We start from the raw sequence: 23,894 nt of genomic DNA on the forward strand, positions 1-23,894 counted from the left end.
CCACAGCCCTGATGGAAAATGGCTGCAAATTGGGCCCATTCCTTAAACCAAAAAATCAAAAGCCTGATTATCAAAGACAGCAGCTATTCTGTGGTCAGAGTCCCCATCAATTCTGGATGACACAGTTCTCAGGGCAGAGGAGGATTTGGCAGAAGGAAAGTTTCCAGCTCCCACCCTCTGGGCTGGGCACTCCTGGAGTGCAAGCAGGAGTCATGCTGTCTCCTGGAGAGGCAGTGGGGTCTGACACAGCTACCTCTCTCCAGTCTGTGCCCGGCGAGCCCAGGAATGTACTGGGAAGGCGCACCATGCACGCAGCCATGGCCACCGGCCTTCTGGCACCTGTGGAGAAGCCCGTACTCCTCGGTGGGTGAGAGGCAGGAAGAAAGCGCCGTTCAGGAAATGAGAAGGCTGAAGGCCGGCACACCTGTGCAGCCACCATCTGTGATAACAGAATTGGGGACTCTGCAAAGAGCTTCCAGAGTTGGGGGGCAGTGCGGGTTCTGTGGCAGGCAGGCAAAATTATCCAAGGTGTGGTCAAACATGTGGTGAGTGCTTACATGCAAAAAAAGGTTACTACAGTGAAGCTCATGGGTCCTCACGCCCCGGAGCTCCCCCCTCACTTAGTCCACACTTAGCTGGCTGTGCTCCCCACTTTCTGGGGCAGCTCTGGATGGCCTCTTTCCGAGGGTCTTTTCCAGACTGCCTTTATGTCCTGAATGAAGTCAAAACGTTGATGGCTATTTTTTTTCAACTAAAAAAATGCCACTGTGTCCTCCGTTGTCCACATGACTCACTGGACCTGGCACCGAGAGACAGCTGCCTCTTCCTTGAAGTCAACGTGACCACTGAGGCAGCCCGGATCACTCAAAGCCCTCTCTCCACTGGGCAAAAAAGGTTTGAGAGAAATCCGTGGGGCAGTGCTGCCCCTCCAACACGCATTGCTAGTGAGCTTCGGGGCCTCTCAGAGAGAGCCATGAAGGCGTTCCCACTCCTGGTCCAGCAAAAAGACGCCACCTTGGAGGTGAAGCAAGATATACAACAGAAAACAGCTGATGTCTCCCCAAAGAACTGACATGCTCACACCAGTGTGCAGAGAAGTTCAAATGTAAGTAAGGTTTCTTTCATAACTGCGGTGGAGAGAGGCCCAGGGGAGATACAGGCTAAGCTACAAGCCCTACAGTCTGCCACAGAGAAGCTGGGGAGACATCAGGGAAGAGGCCACCCATGATCACAACACATCCCACCCCCCGTTCCTGGAAATTAGCCCTGGAAAGGAGCTTGAATTTGACCAGACTGACCTGTAGAGAAATTTATGCCAATGGTATTGCTGCAAACGTTGGAGAAATCAGTGAATCGTATCAGCTAGGTGTACAAGGAATGAGTTGGTAGCCACCAGGAAACTTACCAACTTCTAGATGAATGGAAGACAAGACAGAATCCCACAGCTTACTGCTGCAGCTGACACAGTACAAGGGAAAGCTTGCAGAGTGAGCGATAATGCTTCTGCTAAAACAGAGCAAGGCTCATGAAACAGTCACCTGCACTGACTCCTTAAGAGACCCCAGAACAGAAGCCAGTTAACTCCAAAGCGAAGAGAAGTAATCAAAACTAAAATGAAAACCAGTAAGATCAAGAAGTTACAGAACCAAAAAAGAAAATTAATGAAATTAAAACTGGCTATAGAACCTGGGATACCATATGGAATACAGTTATTTAAAAAAAAAAGCAACAGTGACAGACACTCAGCTGTACTGACCAAGAAGAAAAGAGAGAGGACTCACACTGTTAGAGTCAGAAATGGAAGGATCAGGGTCACTGATCTCAAAAGACTAAGCCACCCCGAATGGCTTCACCAGTGAACCCTACCAATGATTCAGAATATTACACAAATCTTCACAACTCTCTAAAACATAGAAGAGGCACTTCTAAAGGCTTTCTGTCAGGTCAGTATGACTACATTAATAAAACCAGACAAAACTCCACAAGGGAAAATAAAGCAAAAGGAAAAGACACGATAGAGTGATATCTCTTAAGAATATGGACACAACACTTTCAACAAAATACTAACAAGCCAAGCCCATTTGTGTCAAAAGGAAAAAAACCTATATATCACAATCAACTGAGATTTACCCTCATCTTGGTTTATTATCTCAAACCCCACAAGAAACCTAATGTTCTGAGGAAGGCTCTGCATAAATGAGCTGTCCTAGTTCATGGTTTGCTTCCCAAGGGCTCAGTGATGCATAGTCAACTGCAGTGCGAAAATACTAAATGGAAACATCTAGAAATAAACAATTTGTATATTTTAAGTATATTTTATTATAATATTGTCGTAAGTTCTCTAATTCGCACTCGTTGCTGTTGCTCATCTCCTCCCGGGTCTCTTCTATAACCTGTCACAGCTGTGACTGGAGAGGAGGAGAGTGCAGGACATGGGGTTCAGGGCTCGGCACTGCTGGGGAGTCGGGTGAGCACCGAGCTCCCTGGAGCTGACCCCTCGCAGCCCTGGGCCCGGGGACTGCACTTTCTTCAGTACACATGGTTCTGCTATAACTTCCACTCAGCACTCCACTCCAAGTTCTAGCTGAGGCAAAAAGGAAAGGGAAAGAAATAAAAGGCATCCAGGTTGAAAAGAAAGGTGGGAACTCTCTAAATTTGTTGTTGTTGTTGTATTTAGGACAGGGTGTACAGGGTCTCACTGCATAAATGGGACTTGTAGTGATCCTTCTGTTTACAGCCTCCCAAGTGCTGGGATTACAGCTGCACGCCACCACGCCCAGTCTCCATCACCATCTCAGCGTGCCCTGGGGGCGGGCTGGCATGGCAGGCCCCCGGATGGAGCTCCTGGCCCCTGTGTCTAAGCAGACACTTTAACCCACTGAGCTACTTGGCCAGCTGACACTGACAAAAGAGCTACAAACTTCTGTACATGGTTTCAGGGTAAATCCTGAGGGATTTGACTGACCTTGTTAGATACAAAAGTTACATTTTTTGTATATATAGGTCTTAATCGTCCAGCAGAAAAGTATAAACATGAGGTATAAAAAGTAAAGCCATATTAATATGCTGAGCTATAAAAGGCTCAAGTCAACAACTTCTGATATTGCCAGTTCTGTGGATAACCCACTACTATCATGGACTACTGGACCATATTGGATTGTTTTGCTGAATTCATGCACCTACAATATTTGAATGGCAATGGAATGCCCATCTCTGACAAAATAAACAAAAAAGGGGATACAAATGAAGGTCCGTTTTGTAGTAAATATATATATATATATATATGCATGTATATACAAAATAGGATAGATACACAGCTTTCTCTTAGTTCAATGAGAAGAAAGATTTTGTACTAATGGTGTTTAGACAAGATATCATGTCTGCATCTTGTACTCTGAAGAACTACTATGAAGACAACAATATGCAATGTATTGATTATTGTAACTGTCCTACTAACCTGTTTTGAAACTGTCTCATTGCTGTTTCTTTCTCAATAAAATTAATAAAATAAAAAATAAAAATAAAAGATAAAAAAAGAAAGGAGTGAAGCCATCCCTTTTTCCCAAAGGCATGCCTGCCTATGTAGAAATCCTAAGAAATACTCTGAGCTTAAAACTAATAAACAAAGTACAGCAAGGTTAAAATCCCCAAGATCAATACACAAAAAAAGGAATGGTACTTCTATACACTTGCGATGAAAAATCCAAGAATATAATTAAGAAAATAATTCCTTTTCCAATAGCATAAATTGAATAAAATGTTAGCATTGCAGTTAATGAAAGCTATGCAAAGCCTATGCTCTATAAGTTTTAAAAAATTCATAGAGCCCTGTAGTGCTCAAATTTCAGTCCCCACTATGTGTCCGAAAGAGAAGAAGGCATGTCTACATGGAAGATTGTACAGGGGTTTTTTTTAAAATGGAAAAAAAGGTAAAACAGAATTTCACAACAAAATCATAGGAGACTAACAGTCCTTAATACCTTGCATACTTCAAAGTACTGACTCGGAGTACAAGACATAAACCTCCCCAACCGATAGTAGCACAAGCCTTCCTTTTCCGTGAACTAAGAGCCACTGATAGCACACTGACTTACCTTTTTCACCCTTTTCCCTTCCTTCCTCTACGTGGATGCTTACAGGAAACTTATTCCTGATGACCAGCTGTCTATGAGTGCGTAAATAAAATGCACATTATTCAGCTGCAGAGAGAAACAGAATGCTGAGACCTGCTACAACGTGGACCAACTTACAGCTCCACCCTAAGTGAAAGAAGTCCTTTGTCTCCATTCCTGTGAAACACCAACAAGAGGAAATCTAGAGGATGGAAAGATGATTTACCCTGGCTTAGAGTGGAGAAAAGGAGAAGACAGGAGAGACAGCTGAAACGATGAAGCTCCTTTCTGGACTGGTAGAGACGCTCTACACGTCCACTTGCAGGTGGTAGCACATATTTGCCACTACAATAAAACCCACCGGATTCTACATCCGTCGACACACAAAAACCCACCAAATGATGCAGTTCCCATAGGTGAGCACTATCATATGTGAAATACATCTCAATTAAGCTGCTAACAACAAACAAACAGAAAGATGCCCGCAGTTTCCAAATCAGCGACAGAACGGTTGGAGGTCGGCAGGAGTCCATCCCCGCCCGAAGTCCTGACTTCCTCTACTAGTCATGCCCCGTGCAGGCACCCAGGGGCTAATCTCCCACCGTGGGTGGGACCACCGACCTGCTCTTCCCCTCAGGGACAGCTGTGTGACTTGGCTTGGCTCAAGAGCCCCTGGCAGGTGCAGGTCAGATGAGAGCCTTGAACAACACTTGTGCCCCTGGGCCTGGTCACCCTGATGCTGTGATCCTCTTGGCCCAGAAGGGTGTTGGGCAACAGTGGGGCTGGGGAGGGTCCAATTCCTGTGCACGCCTACCCACAGCAACCTGAGAAGGGCTTTCCTTCAGCTGCATGCTGGGGGCTTCACACGCATCCATTAACTTCTTCACTAGTTCATGTACCTTTGAGCATATGGGATATACACAGCCCAAATACTACAGTCAGGTATGGAGGTGAACGCCTGTCATCCTAGTGCTCTGGGAGGCTGAGGCAGGAAGACCACAAATTTGATCCCAGCCTGGGCAAGATCAGACTCGTAGTGATCTGCCTGTTTACAGCCTCCCAAGATATGGGATTACAGTATATGCTCCCACGCTCAGTCTCAGTTGCCATCTCGGCAGGCCCCAGGGAGTGGGGTTAGCACAGCAGGCCCAGGCATTGAACCCCTGGCCCCTGCACCTGCTTGCAGGCGCTTTAATCCACTGAGCTATCTGGCCGGCCAGGCTACTTCATCTCTAAGCACAACATCTGTAGCTAAGTGATTGGGAAAAGAGGGGCAGAGAAAACACGTGCCTCTTTGGGCAAATCTTCCACCCACCTCCCCAGCCATAGACGCCTGTCCTTCCACTGCATCCCGGGCATCAGGAAGCACAGTGCTGTCTCCAGGTCGCTGCCTTGCTAGCCGCTGAGCAGGATCCTGCTTCTGTGCAAAGGGAGAGAGGATGCTTGAGGACTCTTACACAGTGACAGCGGAACACAGGACTGAGCGATGGAACCAGCATCTCTCTTGGTGAAGAACCAGACAGTAAAGGAAGAAAGGAGGCCCAACACCTTCCGGCAGAAACAGGGCCAGGGTGCTCCACCATTGCTTTTCCAGAGCCTATGAAACATGGACTCCTCCCACCCCCTTTGAAGAAAATGGTACTAATTGTCTTTCAGATTCTACATCTCTTCTGTCTCTTCAAGCCGTGCAGGCTTGCAGAGAGGATGCTAGACTATTACACTAGAAGACGCCCTGTTTTCTCAGTGAACAAACAGGAAGTCGAGCAGCAGAAGTTCGTAGCTTTCACCACTGAGCACTTACGACACCACTTGGAACAGCGCTGTTCCCTTCCATAAGGAAAGGTAAGGCCAGCTGAGGCCACCAGTAATGTTAGGGAAAGACTAGCAGCTCAGAGGCAAGAAATGGGGGAGTCCAGATTTTGTCCAACTGCAGCTTGGTGGGCAGGTGTCCCGCTTGCTCAGATCTTGGTCTCTGCTGGGTGCAGTCGCACATGTCACCAAGGTGGAAGGAGATGCTATATAGAAACAATTGGGGCACGTTCTGGACTGAGAATCCAGAGTGCTAGCCATCATAGCATGGAACTGCCGCACTGCAGAACATCCCGTGCTAAGTGGGGCTTGTCACAAATGCAACAGAACAAAGCTAAGCTCAGTTCACCCCACTGCAGAGCTTTTAGGCACTGGCGCTAAGAGGTAATGAATTTGGCTTTTGAAGGCAGCAGCTATCCCATCTTTGGATTTCCTCTCTGTCTCTTGCCACAATGGACAACACTCAGTGCACAACTACAACAAGCTCTTCTTCATCATGAACTATCCCAGCAGCTCCCCAGTTCCTCTCAGCATCCTCTAATTCCTCCCAGCAGCCCCTAGTTCCTCCCAGCATCCTCTACTTCATCCCAGCAGCCCCCAGTTCCTCCCAGAATACTCGAGTTCCTCCCAGCAGCCCCCAGTTTCTCCCAGTATCCTCTACTCCATCCCAGCAGCCCCCAGTTCCTCCCAGAATACTCTAGTTCCTCCCAGCAGCCCCCAGTTTCTCCCAGCATCCTCTACTTCCTCCCAGCATTTCTCCAGTTCCTCCCAAGGCTCACAGCCCTCCTCATGCTCACTGCCCCAACAACATCTCCATTTCTCCAATGACCACTGTCTTTCCATGCTCCAAGCTCCCAGGTTCTTTGTCTTCGTAAGTCCCAGATTAGCCAGTTGCAAAGTTGTATTCTTTGGCCAGCACACCCTACACACACACACACTGTTTTCTCTATTTAGTTTTGTCTTATTTAACTTCCAGCTACAGAACAAAATCATCTGGTAAAGCGTCCACTCACTGGGCTCTCCTTGTTCCTCCTTTTCTTTACCATAGAACTATAACCTCCAATTTTGAAAATTAATCCAAAAATTACGGTGAAGGTCCCAATATTCAGCTTCTACCCCACCACAGTCAAGCTGTTCTTAAGCAGAACTTGATTATTTCTGCCACACCTCTCTTTCTAATGCATTCACAGCTAATGTGCATTCTTGGTTTAAATTCTCCCTTGTCCAGGAAGCCACTGGGCCACTCCTTACCCTAAGGCCCTGGGTATGCACACTTCCTTCTTTAATTTCCTATCTCGTGTGCATTAACATTTTCTCCTGGCACTTCCAGTCTTTCTGCTGTAATTTCTGATTTGTGTGTCTAGCTCAGTTCTTACAGGACTCAGCCCATCTTCCTCATTCAATCCCTGGCATCCCATGAACATTCAGTGGCATTTGCTGATGTGAAAAAGTACCCCATGCCGTGTGACGTCCACGTAGGACAATGACCACACTACGTGTGTGCACTGGCGTGTGCCTGTCTCATGCTCCACCACGATTTTACTGAGATGAGGAATCGCGTCTTCATCACCTCTCACCACAGCAGTGAACAAATGTGATCGTGCGCCCTGGAATGTTGATGTGACTGAGTCCCCAGGGACAAAGCCCATCCATCTAAAAAGGAAGCAGTCTCCGGCACATCTCTTCCCTGAGCTCGCCGTGGGTGAGAAGCAATCTGCTTATTTTCAAGAGAAAATACAATACTAAGAAATGAAAGCAGCGTTCCCCTTTGGTTAAGTGACAGCTCTGGGGGACACTGCTCATGATCTGAATTTCCAAGACCAGAGGCTCCCGACCGCCATCCCCAGCATGAGCAGGGCATGAGAGTCTAAATCTCTTCCCAGGTAATTATGTTAGAACAGCATTAATTTTGTTCCTGCAACATGATGTTGGGAAAACAAACGAGATGACAAATTATACACATCAGCTGGGGTGGAGATATCCTGAGGATTCAGAGCTCTGTCAACAGCATGCTCTCTCTCTTAATAAAACTATTTCTAATGCACAGAATTAACTCAAGGGTGAGTGGCAGCAGGGGCATTATAGGATGCTTTAAAGCAAAGTACAATGCTGAAAAATAGGACCGAGCAGCAGATCACTCCCAACTCGATGCCATGGGCCCGTGTACAAATGCCCTCCACCCCATCTGGGAAAATGACATAAACCTATTGAGTTATTGGTTTCATTCTTAAATGGGCCAGTTTATTATTGATGATATCATCTTGATCTCAGCCCCTGTGTTTATGGCACTGTGTTGTAGAAGTAGTAAATTAAAGTTGTCACGAGGGAGCAGATGGTGTCACATAAGGTGACATATTAATTTGTAGCTATCCAGACTGTCGTAACTTGAGAATTCAAACATCGTTAGTCTTTCATTTTTCAGAAAAAAAGCCAGCAAAAAAACTTGCAGATGAGTCTTGATACTTTAAGTTAAACAGCTAAGTAACATCTCTAGGCTGACATCCTTTGAAATGCATTCCCGCTGTGCTCATCCTCCCAAAGGTTCATGTTTGACAGGTCAAAGAAATCAAAATACTACTAACCTTAAGATTTCCCTTAGACTACTTAAAGCTTTGTTGTGTTTGTCAATAAACAGCTTTTTTAAAAGTCTTTTCCAAATCCAAAAACCACCAAGCACACTTCAAACCAGAAGCTCTGTGTGTTGGAACCCACCCCATCTTCCCGTGCTCAGAGCGTTCGGCCCAGGCCTCCTGCTTCAACCTCCTGCATAAGTCTCTTGAAAGGGCAGAGAAATACGTGGTACAGTATACAGCTGACGCCGGGCTATGAGTGTCCCAGGAGCTACCAGACTTTCTGAGCAAGCCCAAGGTCTGAAAAGCCAAGGAGTAGGGAATGCCTGGCTAATTAATTGCCTGGACAAAACTGGGACATCAGGAGAGACTGGCGCGGCAAGCACAGGGAACAGCGCTCAATCCCTGATCCCACATGTTGTGCTGGCCCTGTCCCCAGTGCACACTGAGCCAGTGGCTGAGTCTGGACATGGTGGCACACGCCTGTGATCCCAGCGCTGGGGAGGCTGAAAGCAGGAAGATCACTATGAGTCTGAGCTGCGTAGTGAGACCCTGTACCAAATACATAAATGAGAAGAGTTGTACTACTAGTGTTTATAGACAAGAAATCACATCTGTATCTTGTACTATGAATAACTACTATGAAGACAACAATATGCACTGTATTAATTACTGTAACTGTCCTGCTAACCTGTTTTGCAACTGTCTCACTGCTATTTCTTTCTCAGTAAAACTTTTTTAAAAATGCACAAATAAAAAAAAATTTAAAAAAAGAAGAGATTGGCTATCAGATAGCCAGCTCTGTACCTCCACCCTCCTTAGATCATTTGTCTACACACACACACACACACACACACACACACACACATGTGCACACGTGCACTTATGAAGCTCTCGTACACACAGGACTATTCCACATCATATGACTCTCCTCAAAGCTTTGGAGGCTCTGTTCATCCTAACAGCATCCTTGACTTGATGACCCAATCTAGAGAATGAGCCCCACTGCAGGAAACCCACGCAAAATCCATTTTCCAAACAGAAAGCTGATTTTATTTTAGTGGCTAACTGCCCCATTTAAGGTCTACATTTCCTAGATGTCCTTATGGCCAGGAAACAAATGAACCATAAGCCCAAGTTGCTGGGCAGGGTGACCAAATCTGGCAAAATTGAAAGTGGACACACTGTGCAGCCCACAGACCACACCCACCGGAGGGTCACTCTGCCCAGCCACTTTGTCCTGCTGGCTCTTGCGGCCCACAGTGGCCAACCCAGTGAAAGCCAGTCACTAACTTCTAGCATAAATCTTGCACAATCAGGAGTGGGCTATAAAGTTTTATGAGCACATTCATAAAGGTTAGAGAGTGAGACATTATTTTTCTTTTGACAACACTTATTAAAGACAAGCAGAGTGTGTACTGAGAACAGGTTTTCATAGGTAGCTGAACCTTGTGAGTGCAGGACCCTATACATGTCCCCTGAGGAACCACCCTGTATTTCTTACCTCACTATTGTGGATGCACGTCCTCATACGTTTATTTCAGGATTTTTAAACAGGAGAAAACAACAATGAAGCTTGCTGTCCCAACACTATTTTGCCTAACCCTTAGCCCCTAGAAATGTAATATTTATTCCCAATTATCATTTCAAGCCAAGAACTGATTATTTTCAGGAAAAGAAAACCTCGTATAAACATTTTAATACTGAATTTATAAAGATATCATGAGATAACAAGTTATCTTGGGTCTCTGTGATTTGAAGAGCTGTCCACAGTGATGCCACCAGCTTCACACTAGGTACTATTTTTCTTTTCCTGAAGCAGGTAGAGATCTTTTGGCAGACTCTATATATTTATTTATGAGATCTCTCTCCTGGAGAATTTTAACCTTTATAGCTCTGAATTCATTGAAAAGAAAAAGATTTATCAACATAATGACTAAATTACTCTCTATAAAAAGTATCGTCCAACACCAAATTAAAGGAAATTAGAAAATCATTCAGGCAACTCTAAAATAGTTACAACAGGACATAAAAACGTTCAGAGAAATTGATAACAAAATCATTAAGCTTCCAAAAAGTAAATGGAAAAAGGCACAAAGAGATCATTATTCTGGGAGAAAGAAAAACAGTTCATGAGCACAGGAAAGCAAAACCTTTATTCTTTCACTAGCCCAGGTGAAAGATAGAATCGCAGTCTCTCTTACACTCCTCCACAGACAGAGGCCTCTAAGTACGGCGCTGCGTGTGGCAGGACGTCTGGCGCGCGCTGGAGGGCTGTAGCGGGGCTCCCTGTGCAGAAGGCCCTTGGAAGGCAGGAAGGGCACTGCTGTTCCTGCGTGTGTCTGGACCCCGCCTTCAGATTCTCATCCTCACCAGCGTTACCACAACGAGGCCCAGGGGAAACAGAGCAACACGGTTTAGGGAAAATTTCTGGAAACCTCTGGGCAGGTGACTCACTAGTGACAGTTTTTGAGCATCCTCCTCAGCGTCTCTGGGCCTTCTCCTCCTGTTGGACATCAGGAGGTAACCGACTGGCTTGAACTGTCCCCAGAGCAGCTCTAGCGATAGTACTGCATCATGCTGTGGTTTGGGAGGAAACTTACACAAAAGGAAGCTCAACATACCGGTCTTTAATGTGCTGAGGGGAGCCGAGACACTGGAAACGGCCGTCCACGATGATGGCCAGTCTGGTGCAAAGGGCCTCACACTCTTCCATGCTGGGAGGGAGGGGAGAAAAGAAAGCAGGAAGTGAACCACAGCCGGAGGGCAGGAGCCTGGACGCAAACTGGAAAAATTAAAAGCAGGCAAAAAAAGCATCAGGCAAACTGGGAATTTTTTAATATAAAAACTGGACGAAAGCCAAATAAAATGCTTCCAAAGTTCATAAAATTCATTTGGATATCTCTAGGTGTCCTCCCAAAGCCTCGTGCTGTCATAGGTGGGACTCTTTCAGAGGTGGCTGGATGCAGGGTGTACCCCCCTGGGGTTAAGGTGTGTGGTCCTCTGATGGGCTGGGCGCCGCCCTAAACCCAGCAGGCTGGCTAGAGTATAAAAAGGGCAGAAAGACACTGTGGGGCGCCTTGCTGGCTTGCCCTTCCGTCTGCCATGCCGCACTGCCTTGGAGCCAACGGATTACCCACCAAACCCTCTGCAAACTGTGAGCCAAATAAACCTTCCCTCCTGGAACTCTGAGTGTTGGGTATTTTGTCCCAGCAAAGAGAAAAGTAAGTCAGTGGCCAATTACACAATTAAACCCTGCGAACATTTCCATGTACCAGGAAGGCTAGGAACGAAACGTGTAGGCGAGAACCACTCAGCACAGACAAAAGTACAAAGTAAAAAACAATGATTTTAACAAAAAGGTGACTAATCTTATCACGGAAGGAGTAACAGCCATAAGTGAAACCTTAAATCTATAGAAGAGAAGAAAAGGAAAACTGTACATATTTTAAAAGTAGGAAAATATACTATGAAAATTAGTGCAATATAAAATAACATCATACTATATTATACATATAAAATACAGTATTAGTATAAGTATGAAAATGTGTAATAAATTCATATGTAAAATGTTATATTTTAATAAAAGTACATAATATAGTATAAAATAGAATGCTATAAATAACATTTTAATTTCTAACTATAATTCAAATTATAGCTTAAATATTATTTTAATGTAGACTATGTTATAAAGACTTATAATTTATGGTATTGATCTAATAATATGAGTCATAAGTTACAATAATGCACGTATGGCATAATACCCATAAAATTCCATAACCTCCATGAGGAAAGTTAAAGTAATTATAAAGCACGTCCTTCAAGTTACTTAGTGAGAAGGAGGAAAACACTGAGAACCGTGAGCGAGGACAGCCCTGATGAGCATTAACATTTATTTCACCACTAAACTAATTCAAAGCAGGCAGCGCACTAGCGAGTCACCCGGCCAAAGCACTGGGACAAAGGACAGCGCCACGCGAGCAGCTCGTGCCTTCCACATGTGGGTGATCTCACGGTGGGAAGATCCTGCCCAAGAAACACAGACGGACATGCAGGACAGCCCGCAGCAAAGCTCTGCACTCATAGCAGTGGGGGAAAGCACAGCAAGGTGATACATAAATATTTCAACAAACTGAGGCCAGGGCTGTCATTTAGCATCGGAACAATTGTCTTACATTTATGAAGTGCCAGCTTTAATCTCCAGGGATAAAAAGAAAAGATTTTTTTTTTTTTTTTTTTTTTTTTTTTTTTTTTTTTGTATTTGGTACAGGGTCTACAGGGTCTCACTACACAGATCGGACTCATAGTGATCTTCCTGTTTTCAGCCTCCCAAGCTCTGGGATTACAGGCTCACGACCACGCCCAGTCCCAGTCACCATCTCAAGGGGCCGTGGGGGCGGGGCCGTCACGGCAGCCCAGGGATCAAACCCCAGTCCCTGTGTCTGCCTAAGCAGGTGCTTTAATCCTCTGAGCTATCTGGCCGACTCTAAAAAAAGATTTTTAAAAATGGCAAAACCTACAGGATAGAGGCCAATACCCTTTGTATGATCACCATATAGATGTTACCTATTTTACTTTACAAACGAAACAGTATAAATCCCAAAAACTAAAGGGGCAAATAACAGGTAGGAAAGAATCAATGGTTTATTTGTAGCTGAGAAAACAGGATAAGTTTAATTATAAACCAACAGATCCTAAAACTAAGTTTGAGCCAGAAGGATATTGATCATATGAGGAAAAGAAAACGTCTTTCTTCCCACACTATTCCGAACAAAAACTGTGAGGTCGAAGAACAGTAAGATGCTCAGTAAGTGCAAGTTGGCCACCCGCTCCACCAGGGCAGTGAGCCCACGGCACGGGAGCCACGTGGCACATGTGAGCCCCCTCTGTGTGCCCACGAGCCAGTCGCCAAAGCCGAGGCTTGTCAATCAGCGAAGACTGCATTCAGGACAAAGGCACGCCGAGTGCAAGCCTTCCCTTTTCCATGAAAAGCTGTCTGCACCACGGGACACTCTGCTGGTGTGTGTTTCTTTTAAGGCCAAAGACACTCAGGCATGAGTTGTCTCTTCCAAAGTGAGGCCTCGGTGTTCAGGTCTAGTGGCAGGGGTGGTACTCTGTGACCAATAAGGGGCTCAGAGTTGCAGGTGGGGCAGTGAAGGTCTCTCAAAGCCTTGCCATCCCTGGAGTAAAATTGGTATAACTTTTGGAAAATCAGTTCGGCTTTAGTTCCTCACCTAGGGACTTGCCCAGAAGACAAAAAACATGAGTGTATAAAACTCATTGGTAATAATACAAATATGGGCATGGTAGATAATGCACAGTAGGGTTGTGTAAGACTTACAGGCACAAGAACACCTTCCCTGTGTGAGTGTTCAGAGTTCTCTAACATCGCCCATTGCACGGAGCTAAGCTCCTCTATGGTGGCAGAAAATGATACCGTCCATTAGGAAAGCCGCACCTGAATGTGGGACAATTTTCTAGGAAGAGACACATCAGTATCCATATGTTAAAAGTGAACATCTTGGTGGGCTTTCCTCTTGCTCACCGCTTTGCTTTACCCGAATGCTCCACAGGAAGCATGCATTCTGCTTGTTGTTGGCTCACAGTCACAAAGCAGTACGGGAGGTGGGGTGATGGGCCTCGAGGCAGGCTTTTACTTCTGAGCCTCTCTCGGGGCTACAAGCATCCTGCGCGGAGTGGGGTCAACAGAATGCATGGCCCTGCCCCATTGCCAGAGAAGGAGGCCGCACGGTGTCGCTGCCCTGGAGCTGCGATGCAGACACAGCAGAGCCTGAGGCAGCCCTCCCTGTGATGATGGAGGTGACTTGGAAGCAACAGGGAAGAAGGGATCTTCATCCTCAGCTGGCCGGAGGAGCACAGTGCCGCAGCAGCAGCAAGGGTTAAGCAAGACTCAGCCGTCTTGCCTGAGACGCTCTTATCTGAGCTTTCTTCGCTGGAGTTTAACATGAAGATGAAGGAACATATGCTATCAACATTCCGAAGATGCTTCCGATGTTTCTGGGCAAATATATACTTGCTACATTGCTTTAATTTCAGTTGAAGACAGTTTTAGCATTTTTATAGCTGTATTGTGGATAGACTAGGAAGTCACTTGTGTATCGTTCCACTAAAATACAAACTCCGTGTGTAAGTTTGACAAGCGGTGGACAAAATACTAATCAGCATGAATTAAGGCCCAGCCATGAATGACTTAGCGATTCCAACTGAGCTGTAATTAACTGTGCAACAGCTATGGTGGGAACATACAGACATCATAAAATCCCAGCCCCGACTGCAGAGATGAAGCTATAAATATCTGTAGGGAGAAGGGAGAACAAAGCAAGGCACTGTCATCCACGAAAGCAATCGCTGGCTGTTTAAGTAAACAAATCACTGGTCAAAAAATAAATAAATAAACACCAAATTTCCTCCATGGATAGATCAATTAGCACAGAAGTAAGGTTAGGGAAGGCAGCGACTGGGGGCCTGCTGTTGGAATTCATGAATCGGTGACTGATTTGGAAGGAAAAGGCCATGTGGTCATCATGGTTGAACCAACATCCAGTCATTTTACCACGTGACGTGAGCACCAGATCCCTGCCACAGGCTCCAAACCCACGCTTTCCCAAGATGCTCTTGGGCAGTACGAGATGAACTCAAAGTTACAGGGAAGTAGCCCAACTCAGAAGTCTCTTCTCACTAAAGAACCATTTTAGAATCACAGAACCATTCAAGGGCTTCCCAATTGTTCACTTACAGTGAGTAATTTGGGCCCTTGTATTGCTTGAATAGGGACAGATTTGTGGAAATAAACGTGTATATATTCATATGTATGTCATTTATGTGAAATCAAATGAATAGGAGGACATAAAGAGAAACTTCAGCTACATAGGGTCTTCCTGAGAACAGCTGACAATAATTACATGTTACTTGAGAAATAAAAAGCTTTACAGTGGGACCACTTCCCAACCACAGATCCTGCGTTGGACACCAAGACGGGTGTCTTCACGCCAGGAAACTGACGCCAATGCCACAAGCGCAGGGAGGTGGAAAGTGTCCAGAACTGGCACGGAAAAACGGACACTTTCAGCAGGCAGGGATCCACATCACCGTAAAGCACAAGCTTTGCCAGATTTAGTTACTTCTGTGTAGAAGAAATAGCTTCCAAAAAGAAACGGAACAAAAGCAAAATATCAGAGATAGTACTTCCAGTGAGGTCCAAGTGAAGAAACCAGCAGATCCTTTCCCTGAAGAGTAACGATACAATGGGGACAAAATATCAAAGCAGCCCTGAAAAACCCCAGAAACTGCCCCCAGCCACACAGCAATGTGAAAAGCTGCTGAACTTGGGATGAACAGGGTGACTGGGGCACACAGGGCACAAGCTACTGTCTTCCCTGCCCAGTGTCGCCAACACAGCAGCCTAGGCTACACGGGGTAGGCCCTGAGGAGCACTAGCTCCTGTCACAGGCGAGGCAGGGCCTCAGTCTGCAGCTCCGGGCAACGCCCTGCCCAGCGACAGCTCTGGGGAGCAGGACAGCCAACACTGCCCAGTACCTACGATGCTGACCTCTGACGGGCTGAAGCTGTGGATCTGTGGCATGCACACACCAGCTAAGGCCACACGTGCCTGTACAGTGATGTCACATACTGCTTGTCAAGGCAGACGTTATAGACACACACCTGGGAAAGACAAGGGTAACTGTGCATACCAGCATAACTGTGCTGGCTTCGAAAGGCCCTGCACACACGATTTTCTCTGCTGTCAGCACAGAGGTCCGTTGGCAGGGGTCCTGTTGGCCAGGGCAGGCTACCACAACCTCTGCCTGCTCACGGGGTGCAGGCAGCTATACAGCAGCAAAGCGGACTGCTGCCAGCAGCCCTAAACTGTGGAAACAATGTTAAAAACACTAGCCCTGAGACCTCGGGGCTACTCACCACAGGAGAAAGGTTTTCCCAGGAAAAAAACCTCAAACATGAAATTGACAGAAGTATTTGGAAATGAACCAAAAGCCAAAGAAAAGCCTAGCAAGAACAGCAACACTGGGGAAAGGAATTCAGATACCAGAGACACTGGTTAGCTAAAATGTCCAGTTTTCCATTAAAAAAAAATGGTGGGGAAGAAATGCAGAGACACAGGAAAGCAGCCCATAATTCGCAGAGAAAAGCATCAACAGGAACTGTGCCTAAGAATTCCCAAACACTAGAGATTTAGCAGGAAAAAAATTCAACGCACCTCATCAATATACCCCAGAATCAAAGGAAACTGCATGACAATCACTAAGGGAGCAGTGACAACAACCTTCAACCAAAGGAAATTCTAAAGCCGGAGGTGAAAGGGATAGAAAACGAGCAAATGTACAATTGGTCATTGAAAAGTGCAACAAACAAAATGCAAACTTTACTAACGCGATCAGCTCCAGGTGTAAGGTGGCAGAAGGAGGTCGTAGAGAACGTGCTGGGAGAGGCCACGAACATTAGCCAGCCTCAGGGAAGAGCAGAGAGGCTCAACCGGGGGTCTGCTCAGAGGCCCAATAATCGTGTGACAAATCATCGAAAGGAAGAGAAGCGACAGGAAGAGCTGAACAACACTTGCACAAATGACTGCACAACTTTTCCCATAAACCAATGAGCTCCGGAGCACCTAGGTTGTCGGCCTCTCTACACAAGGCTACAGGTAACAGCTTCCTCCTACCTTCCCTTGGCTTCTTTAAGATTTAATATTATAGAAACTGATCAAGGGCTTAAAGTGCCTGCAAGCAGATGCAGGGGCCAGGAGTTCGGTCCCTGGGCCTGCCGTGCCCCCCCCCCCCCCCCCGGTGTACTGAGGCAGCAATTGAGACTGGGTGTGGTGACACGAGCCTGTAATCCCAGCTCTTGGGAGGCTGTAAACAGGCGGATCACTAGGAGTCTGATCTAGTGGCGAGACCCTGAACACCCTGTAGACACTTCCCTAAAATACAGAAAGAAAAAGAAACTGTTCATTGTTATCTGTGTTATAGAACACGTAAAATGTAAAACATCTGCAATATTATTCATAGTCGCCCACACTGAAGACTGTATGAATATTCATGAGCTGATCAGAGGAGGGGGGGGCTACAGCGGAGTCCTGCTCACCACGGAAAAGGAGCACACTGCTGATCGGTGCTATCGTACGAGCAACCTTGTACAACATCGTGGGGAGAAAAGATGTCACCAGAGCCCAAGAGCAGGCCATCATGGGCCATTATATATTTCATTTAATATGAAATATCTGTAAAATGCTAATCAACATTCTCCTAGGTTTGTTTTTATTGGGGGGGATGTGCACACGTGTGTGCGTGTGTGTGTACGCGTGCGCGCGCACGTGTGTGTGTGGAGTATCAGGGATTAAACCTAGGGCCTTCATATACTGAACTACAGCTCCAGCCCTGTTTACCTTTATTTTCATTTGGAGGGCAGGTCTTGGTAAGTTGCTAAGTTACCCTGGGTGGGTTTGAGCTTGCAATCCTCCCGTCTCAGCCTCCCAGAGTGCTGGGACTACATACACGGTCCACCACTCCTGGCTCAGGGTTTTGAGTAGAGGAACATGTGACACAGCACCAGATCCTCGACATTGCTTGAAACTTCTCTTACCACATAACTTATTTGAGCAGGGTGAGGAGCCACATCAGAAGTTCAAAGCCGATCTCCACACCCTTGGGATTCTCAGCAGCCCAGCCCAGCCTTGCTGCCTGGATTCTGACTCTCTGAAATCTACATCACTGGGAAGTCTGGAACTCTGTCACAGAGCTAAAAATAAGCCCTGGTTGAGAATTCCAACTACACGATTAATGGCATGGAGGAACGCACAAGGCCAGACAGGTCCCATTAGGGCTCCTCTGAAACTCCTCCCACCCCACGGGCAGCCTTGGTGGGAGAAGCTGAGGCCCTGGGAGACACCAGGCCCGAGGATGTGGTCTCTGGGCACAGGCTCTGCCCCCTGCTGGTGAGATGGTCTGCGACAATCTCAGCTTTCCTCTCCACATCTGAGGCTGCAGAGCTGCGCCCTACACATGTGGTGGAAACGTACAGTGGGCATTCAAATTGCAAACAGTGAAAGTCTCACTGCCGTGAACTCCCTCAGCCCTCCCCATGGCTTCCAACACACTCATCCCATCAGCCCTGCCGACTTCTGAAGCAGCTCTGGAATCCCTTTCGTGAAGGTCTGTAGCTGTGCTGTCCTGCCTGCCCTGATGGCCTGCATGGGCTGGAAACGATTCCCTTCATGGTCCTTTTGAACTGGAGAAGAGCCTGCAGGTGATTGACTCCAGACCCAGAGAATGCAGTGCATGAGGACGCAGCAGCGTCCATGAGCCTGCCTGTGCTCTGGGCGGCACTCAACAGCAGCCCTCACCGTGTTTTTTCTCACAACTTGTAAGCACACTCACGAAGGAGGACTCCTCAGATGCAGCCGGAAGTGGCCAGAATGGGGTGATGAGAGGGTGTGAAGGGAGGTGCGGGGTTTTAAGAGGTTCTCAGCAATGTGCCATTTAGTGTAACAAACTCTTTTACATTCAAGCACATGGCATGTGTATTTTGGTCACCCCTTGTGCATACAGGAAAAGGAGCCCCTGAGCAGCATGGTGGCTGGCCCTGGACCCGCCCATGCCACTGGCTGCGACTCGGCCCAGGTCCAGGCAGCAAGGCATGCAGCTCACCTGTGCGAGGTGAGCACCGCGGCGCAGCCCCCCCTGACCTCCTGCAGGATCGTCTGCCACAGGTAGCGCTTGGAGCGGGGATCCATTCCGGAGCTGGGCTCGTCCTGCAGGAGGGAGACACGGAGGTGGAGATTTGGTGAACCATACGGAGTACATGCTGTTCCTGTGCAGCCCAGCAGGCCTGAAAGAGAAACCCGGCTCTGGCCCTCCTAGGCGCCCCCTAGTGCTTAGCGGAGCAAGGGGACTGGTGAGTCCCGAGGGCTTGCTTGGCTCCTTTTGCCTCCTCTGGATGCCACTCCTGCCCACCCTAGACTGTGCAGTGATGGGCACACTGGGAAGAGGGAGAGGTGGGCACCAAGGGCCCGGGGTCTCCGAGCCCCTTTGTGAGGGTGGCAGAGAAACCTCTCCTTGTGAACATGAAGAACTTTACATTAAGGTGAAACAACCCAAACCTGGGAACACAGCTATGTTTGATCTCACACAGGAACTCTAACATGCCCAGCTTACAGAGAGAGAGCGCGCAGATGGCTGTGCACCACAGGCTGAGCCTCACAGTAGCAAGAGATGTGGGCCAAAGGGTACGAGTTACGCAGGATAAATACATTCTGGAGGTTTAATATCTAGCACAGGGCTTCCTATGACTTGATTTTTTTTTTTTTGTCCCTTCTAGATCCACACTGGCCCCTACTCCCCAGTATAACAGTATCAGGAGTGGCCTGGGGAGGTGACTGCGACATGGAGCCTCCCCCGTCACAAGTGGTATCTGGTGCCCTATGAAGGTAGGGACGGAGATTTGCTCCATATTGCCCTCTAACTCCCGCCCCATGACAACACGGCCTTCATCAGGGTGCCTTCTTGGAGAGATGTGGGCACAGGTCTTCCCCTAGTGCCTCAGCCCAGTGGCACCTGGACCACAGACGTCTGACTTCCAGAACCCTGACAGCCACATGTCTGTGCATGACAAACCACCTTGCCTGTGGCCCCTGCTGTGGAAGTGCAAATGGACTGACAAGGACGTGGTGGGTGGGCTAGTGGGCAGCTCATGACGCTCAGCAGGAAGTCAGCATGGTGCTGGGCGTGGGGCTCACCTGAGGGTTGTTGCCAGCAGCATGAAAGGAGAAGTGGAGGGGAAGATGGTGCCCTGTGGATTGTCCTTGTCATGCCGGGTTTCCTGATAGGAGCTTGGGTGTGCTCATCATCGGAGAAGCTCACTGTCAACCTCGCCATCACTGAGGATGGTTGTGGTTCTCTTCAGGACAGCTTAGTGCTCACCTTGAACGTTGCTTCCTGGCTCTGGTACACATCCCTCAGTCTGCGGGCACAGGACCTTCACCCCACTGGCACAGACTTTCTAGCTTCCTCCACTGACCTTTGGGCCTTCTCAGCACAAATCCTTGACAGAGACTTGCATGGGACTGTCCTGGGCTCTAGGCCTCTGGCTGGCCTCCTTGAGGTCACCTCCATGGGCTCTAGGCCTCTGGCTGGCCTCCTTGAGGTCACCTCCATGGGCTCTGTGCTCCAGCTGGCCTCCTTGAGGTCACCTCCATGGGCTCTGTGCTCCGGCTGGTCTCCTTGAGGTCACCTCCATGGGCTCTGTGCTCCGGCTGGTCTCCTTGAGGTCACCTCCATGGGCTCTGTGCTCCGGCTGGTCTCCTCGAGGTCACCTCCATGGGCTCTGGGCCTCCAGTTGGTCTCCTTGAGGACAATTCCATGGGCTATAGACCCTCAGCAGGATTCTTTGTGTCTCTTCTGTTTGGACAGATCTATTACACTCTCTGCATTTCATTTTTTTGCATGCATATTATTTTTAAAATCCTATAAATTATATGTCCTATATTCACTCTATTCCCTTACACACCCTGACTATAACAGTTAATAACTCAGTGTCATGTGTTTAAAATTTTCTGAGAAAATAGGTTTCAAATGTTCTGACCACATACTGGAAGAAAGAAATGGCCACGAAGGGCAGTGAAGGGTATGTTAATTAGCCTGATTATGATAATCAATTTAGAGTAAATATGTTGATTAGAACATTACATTGTATATATTGAATGCATGCAATTTTTACTTGTCAGCCATGTCTCAGTAAACCTAAGGAGGAAGGCTTTCACTTAAGCTCAGCTCCTCATGGAGGTGTGGTCAGGTGACCCAACCTTGATGTTTTCAAGACCAAGCCTCAGGCCTGGAATGGCACCACTAAAAGATGAACCACAGCGGAAAAGGGTGTCCTTTATTTAGTGATGTCAAATAAACTGAAATTTCCTGGAACCCAAAGTTCTCTCCTTCAATAAACTCCAAAGCACTTGTTATTGGCAGCCCTTCAGAGAGGAGCTCGCCCAACTGTGTGACACATCTCTGAGCTTTCTGCAGCCAATGTGCACTAAGCACATTTTTCTTAAAAGCTTCAGGTCATCGGCTCATCCCCAAAGGTAAGAACAGAATGGAAGTGGAGTGGGGAGAGGCAGGGAGCAGGAACGTGGATACTGGGTCCCTTCTGCAAACCATGCGGTGGGCATGTGCTGCTCAGAAATCAGTAAAGGAAGGTGTGATGGTGCCCTGCTCAGGAGCAGGTCTGCACATGCATGCAGTTTTAAGTCTCCCTGAGCCTCCCTGTGGCGCGAGTTCTAAGAGCTGCTTCCCACCTCCCTGCAGAAGGCCTCACTTCCTCCTGGTGCTCTGGACGGTCAGCATCTCTGGGGTCGGCAAATGCTTCTGCTGCAGTTACTACCCACGAGGGCCCAAGTCACAAGTGGAATCGGGACTTTTCTTCCATTTACTGTTTGCAGTGGTTGTGTGAGACAGACACGAAGAGCAGGACCATGTTTCGACAGAAAGGAGAAAGGTGCAGAGGATGTGAGGTCCTGGGCTGCAGAACCCGAACCCCACCACTCAGACTCCGAGTCCCCAATGACTGCTACACCAGAGTCCCGCAATCCATGGGGAGAAGGCAAGCATATGTGACCGAAGACAAGCACAGGGTCTGCAGGGAGATGGGGCGGTGCCAGACCAGGAGGCTCCCATCAACCATGCCAGCCCAAGGACAGGGACACTGTGCAGCAGGCAGCAAGCCCTGCATCTCAGCAGCTGCCCAGCACAGCCTGCCTGGCCTGGGAGGGTGATACTGCGTGCAAAGTACAGAACAGCGCAAAGGTTGGTCTGTGTGATCAGACTCCTGCATGGTCCTGTACTTGGGACCTCGCAATAGCAAACCTTGCACAAGTGAGAGAGAGGCATATCCCTCCGGGTGTATTTCCAATACACAACCTGGAAACAATGGAGCCATTTTTTCTATCTCGGATCTTCAGAAATCCCATGAAGGAGAACAGCAGGTGATTCTTCTTGCTCCCTGTGCTTTTGGACACCCCTCCCCCGGGTGCCTGGCAGAGTGACTTCCAGATGCAGAGTCTTTACTGGAATCCAGGCGACTCCTCGCCTCAGCGCAGTATGCACAGTTAGGTCCATTTCTGAAATGTGAGGCAGCCAGCTGTTTCCTGAGGGTCCTCATTCCAGTCACTGTTTCCATCCCATTTACCTGACCTGACCGCATTTGCAGGTGGATTATAGGCTGCAGCCTCCTCCACTGCTGCCCGCTCATCCTCCACTCTGTTGCCAGAACCCTCTTCCCTCCCGCTTCACATGCAAACGGCAGCTGGACTTACACTGCTGTAAGAAATGACGGAATGAATCAGCTTACAAGAAGAAAGCATTCGTTCTGGCTCCAGGTTGAGAGCTTCCGGTCCATGACTGCTTGGCTCTGCGGACTGCTGAGGTGACCCACTCATCACGGCTACGGCAAGGAGTGGGGGAAATCGCCCGCCTCGTGGCCCAGAAGGGACAAACAGGAAGAGGAAGTGGTCCGCACTTTATAGGCCCCTCTGACAACAGACGTTCACAATCCAGACACGTTACACTAAGAAGTACATCTTCAGAGCTCCAGCACCTCCCAGTAGTGCCACAGCTGGGGACCAGGACTGTATGGGGGGCACCCAAGCCATCAGGACCCCGGACACCCATCCTCTTGGTTTATCACTGGCTTGTATCACTATTGCTACTGTATAAACACAGTTCTGCAGGTAGAACAAGACTGGAAAGGGATACGTTAGAAGAAAAAATCCATTGGTTTTCAGGTTAGAGGTGAATTCTAGTTGTCTTTGTAATGTAATTTTACTATTAAAATTTAATTGACTTTTTAATTTGACAAACATGGATGAATGTCTAGTTTGTACACAATTCCAACAATATTTTATATTCTGTTTGGTAAATACTGACGTAGGGCAGAAGCTTAATAGTTTGTAGAGTGCGTGTCCTAAGTTCTGGAGTTCTTTCCTGGAAGAACTCTGGTGGAGAAAAGAAGCTCCCCAGGCCCGCGCATCACACGGAGCTCATCTCAAGGTCCGGGCGTCTAAAAAATACTTCCACTACTCACCAACAAAAGGATGTCAGGTTTGCCCACCAGCGCCAGGGCTGTGGAGAGCTTCCTCTTGGTGCCCCCACTGTAGGTGGCCACACGTTTGTCCGCGTGGGCTTCAAGGTGTAACCGTCTCACAAGGTCAGCAGCCACCTGCATAGAACAGACCCATGAGACCACCAGATGGCGGATCTCAGTCCTGGCCCCGCCCTCCCCACACACGGCCAGTTAGGGATGGCCCCGCCCTCCCCACACACAGCCAGGCCAGGATGGCCCCGCCCTCCCCACACACAGCCAGGCCAGGATGGCCCCGCCC

General features: G+C 47.8%; 1 protein-coding gene across 1 annotated transcript in view; it reads right to left on the reverse strand.

Annotated features, from left to right (window-relative positions):
* Abca13 (ATP binding cassette subfamily A member 13) overlaps window positions 1–23,894 on the reverse strand; it is a 448,352-nt gene that overhangs the window by 8,432 nt on the left and 416,026 nt on the right. The window contains exons 57-59 of the mRNA XM_023714440.1: window positions 23,597–23,731; window positions 19,171–19,274; window positions 11,116–11,208 (exon numbers count right to left, since the gene is read on the reverse strand). Coding sequence (XP_023570208.1) covers window positions 11,116–11,208; window positions 19,171–19,274; window positions 23,597–23,731 — 332 coding nt within the window. The remainder of the gene's footprint in view (window positions 1–11,115; window positions 11,209–19,170; window positions 19,275–23,596; window positions 23,732–23,894) is intronic.

This window comes from Octodon degus, unplaced genomic scaffold, assembly GCF_000260255.1.
Source record: "Octodon degus isolate 3935 unplaced genomic scaffold, OctDeg1.0 scaffold00035, whole genome shotgun sequence".
NCBI classification, from domain to species: Eukaryota; Metazoa; Chordata; class Mammalia; order Rodentia; family Octodontidae; genus Octodon; species Octodon degus.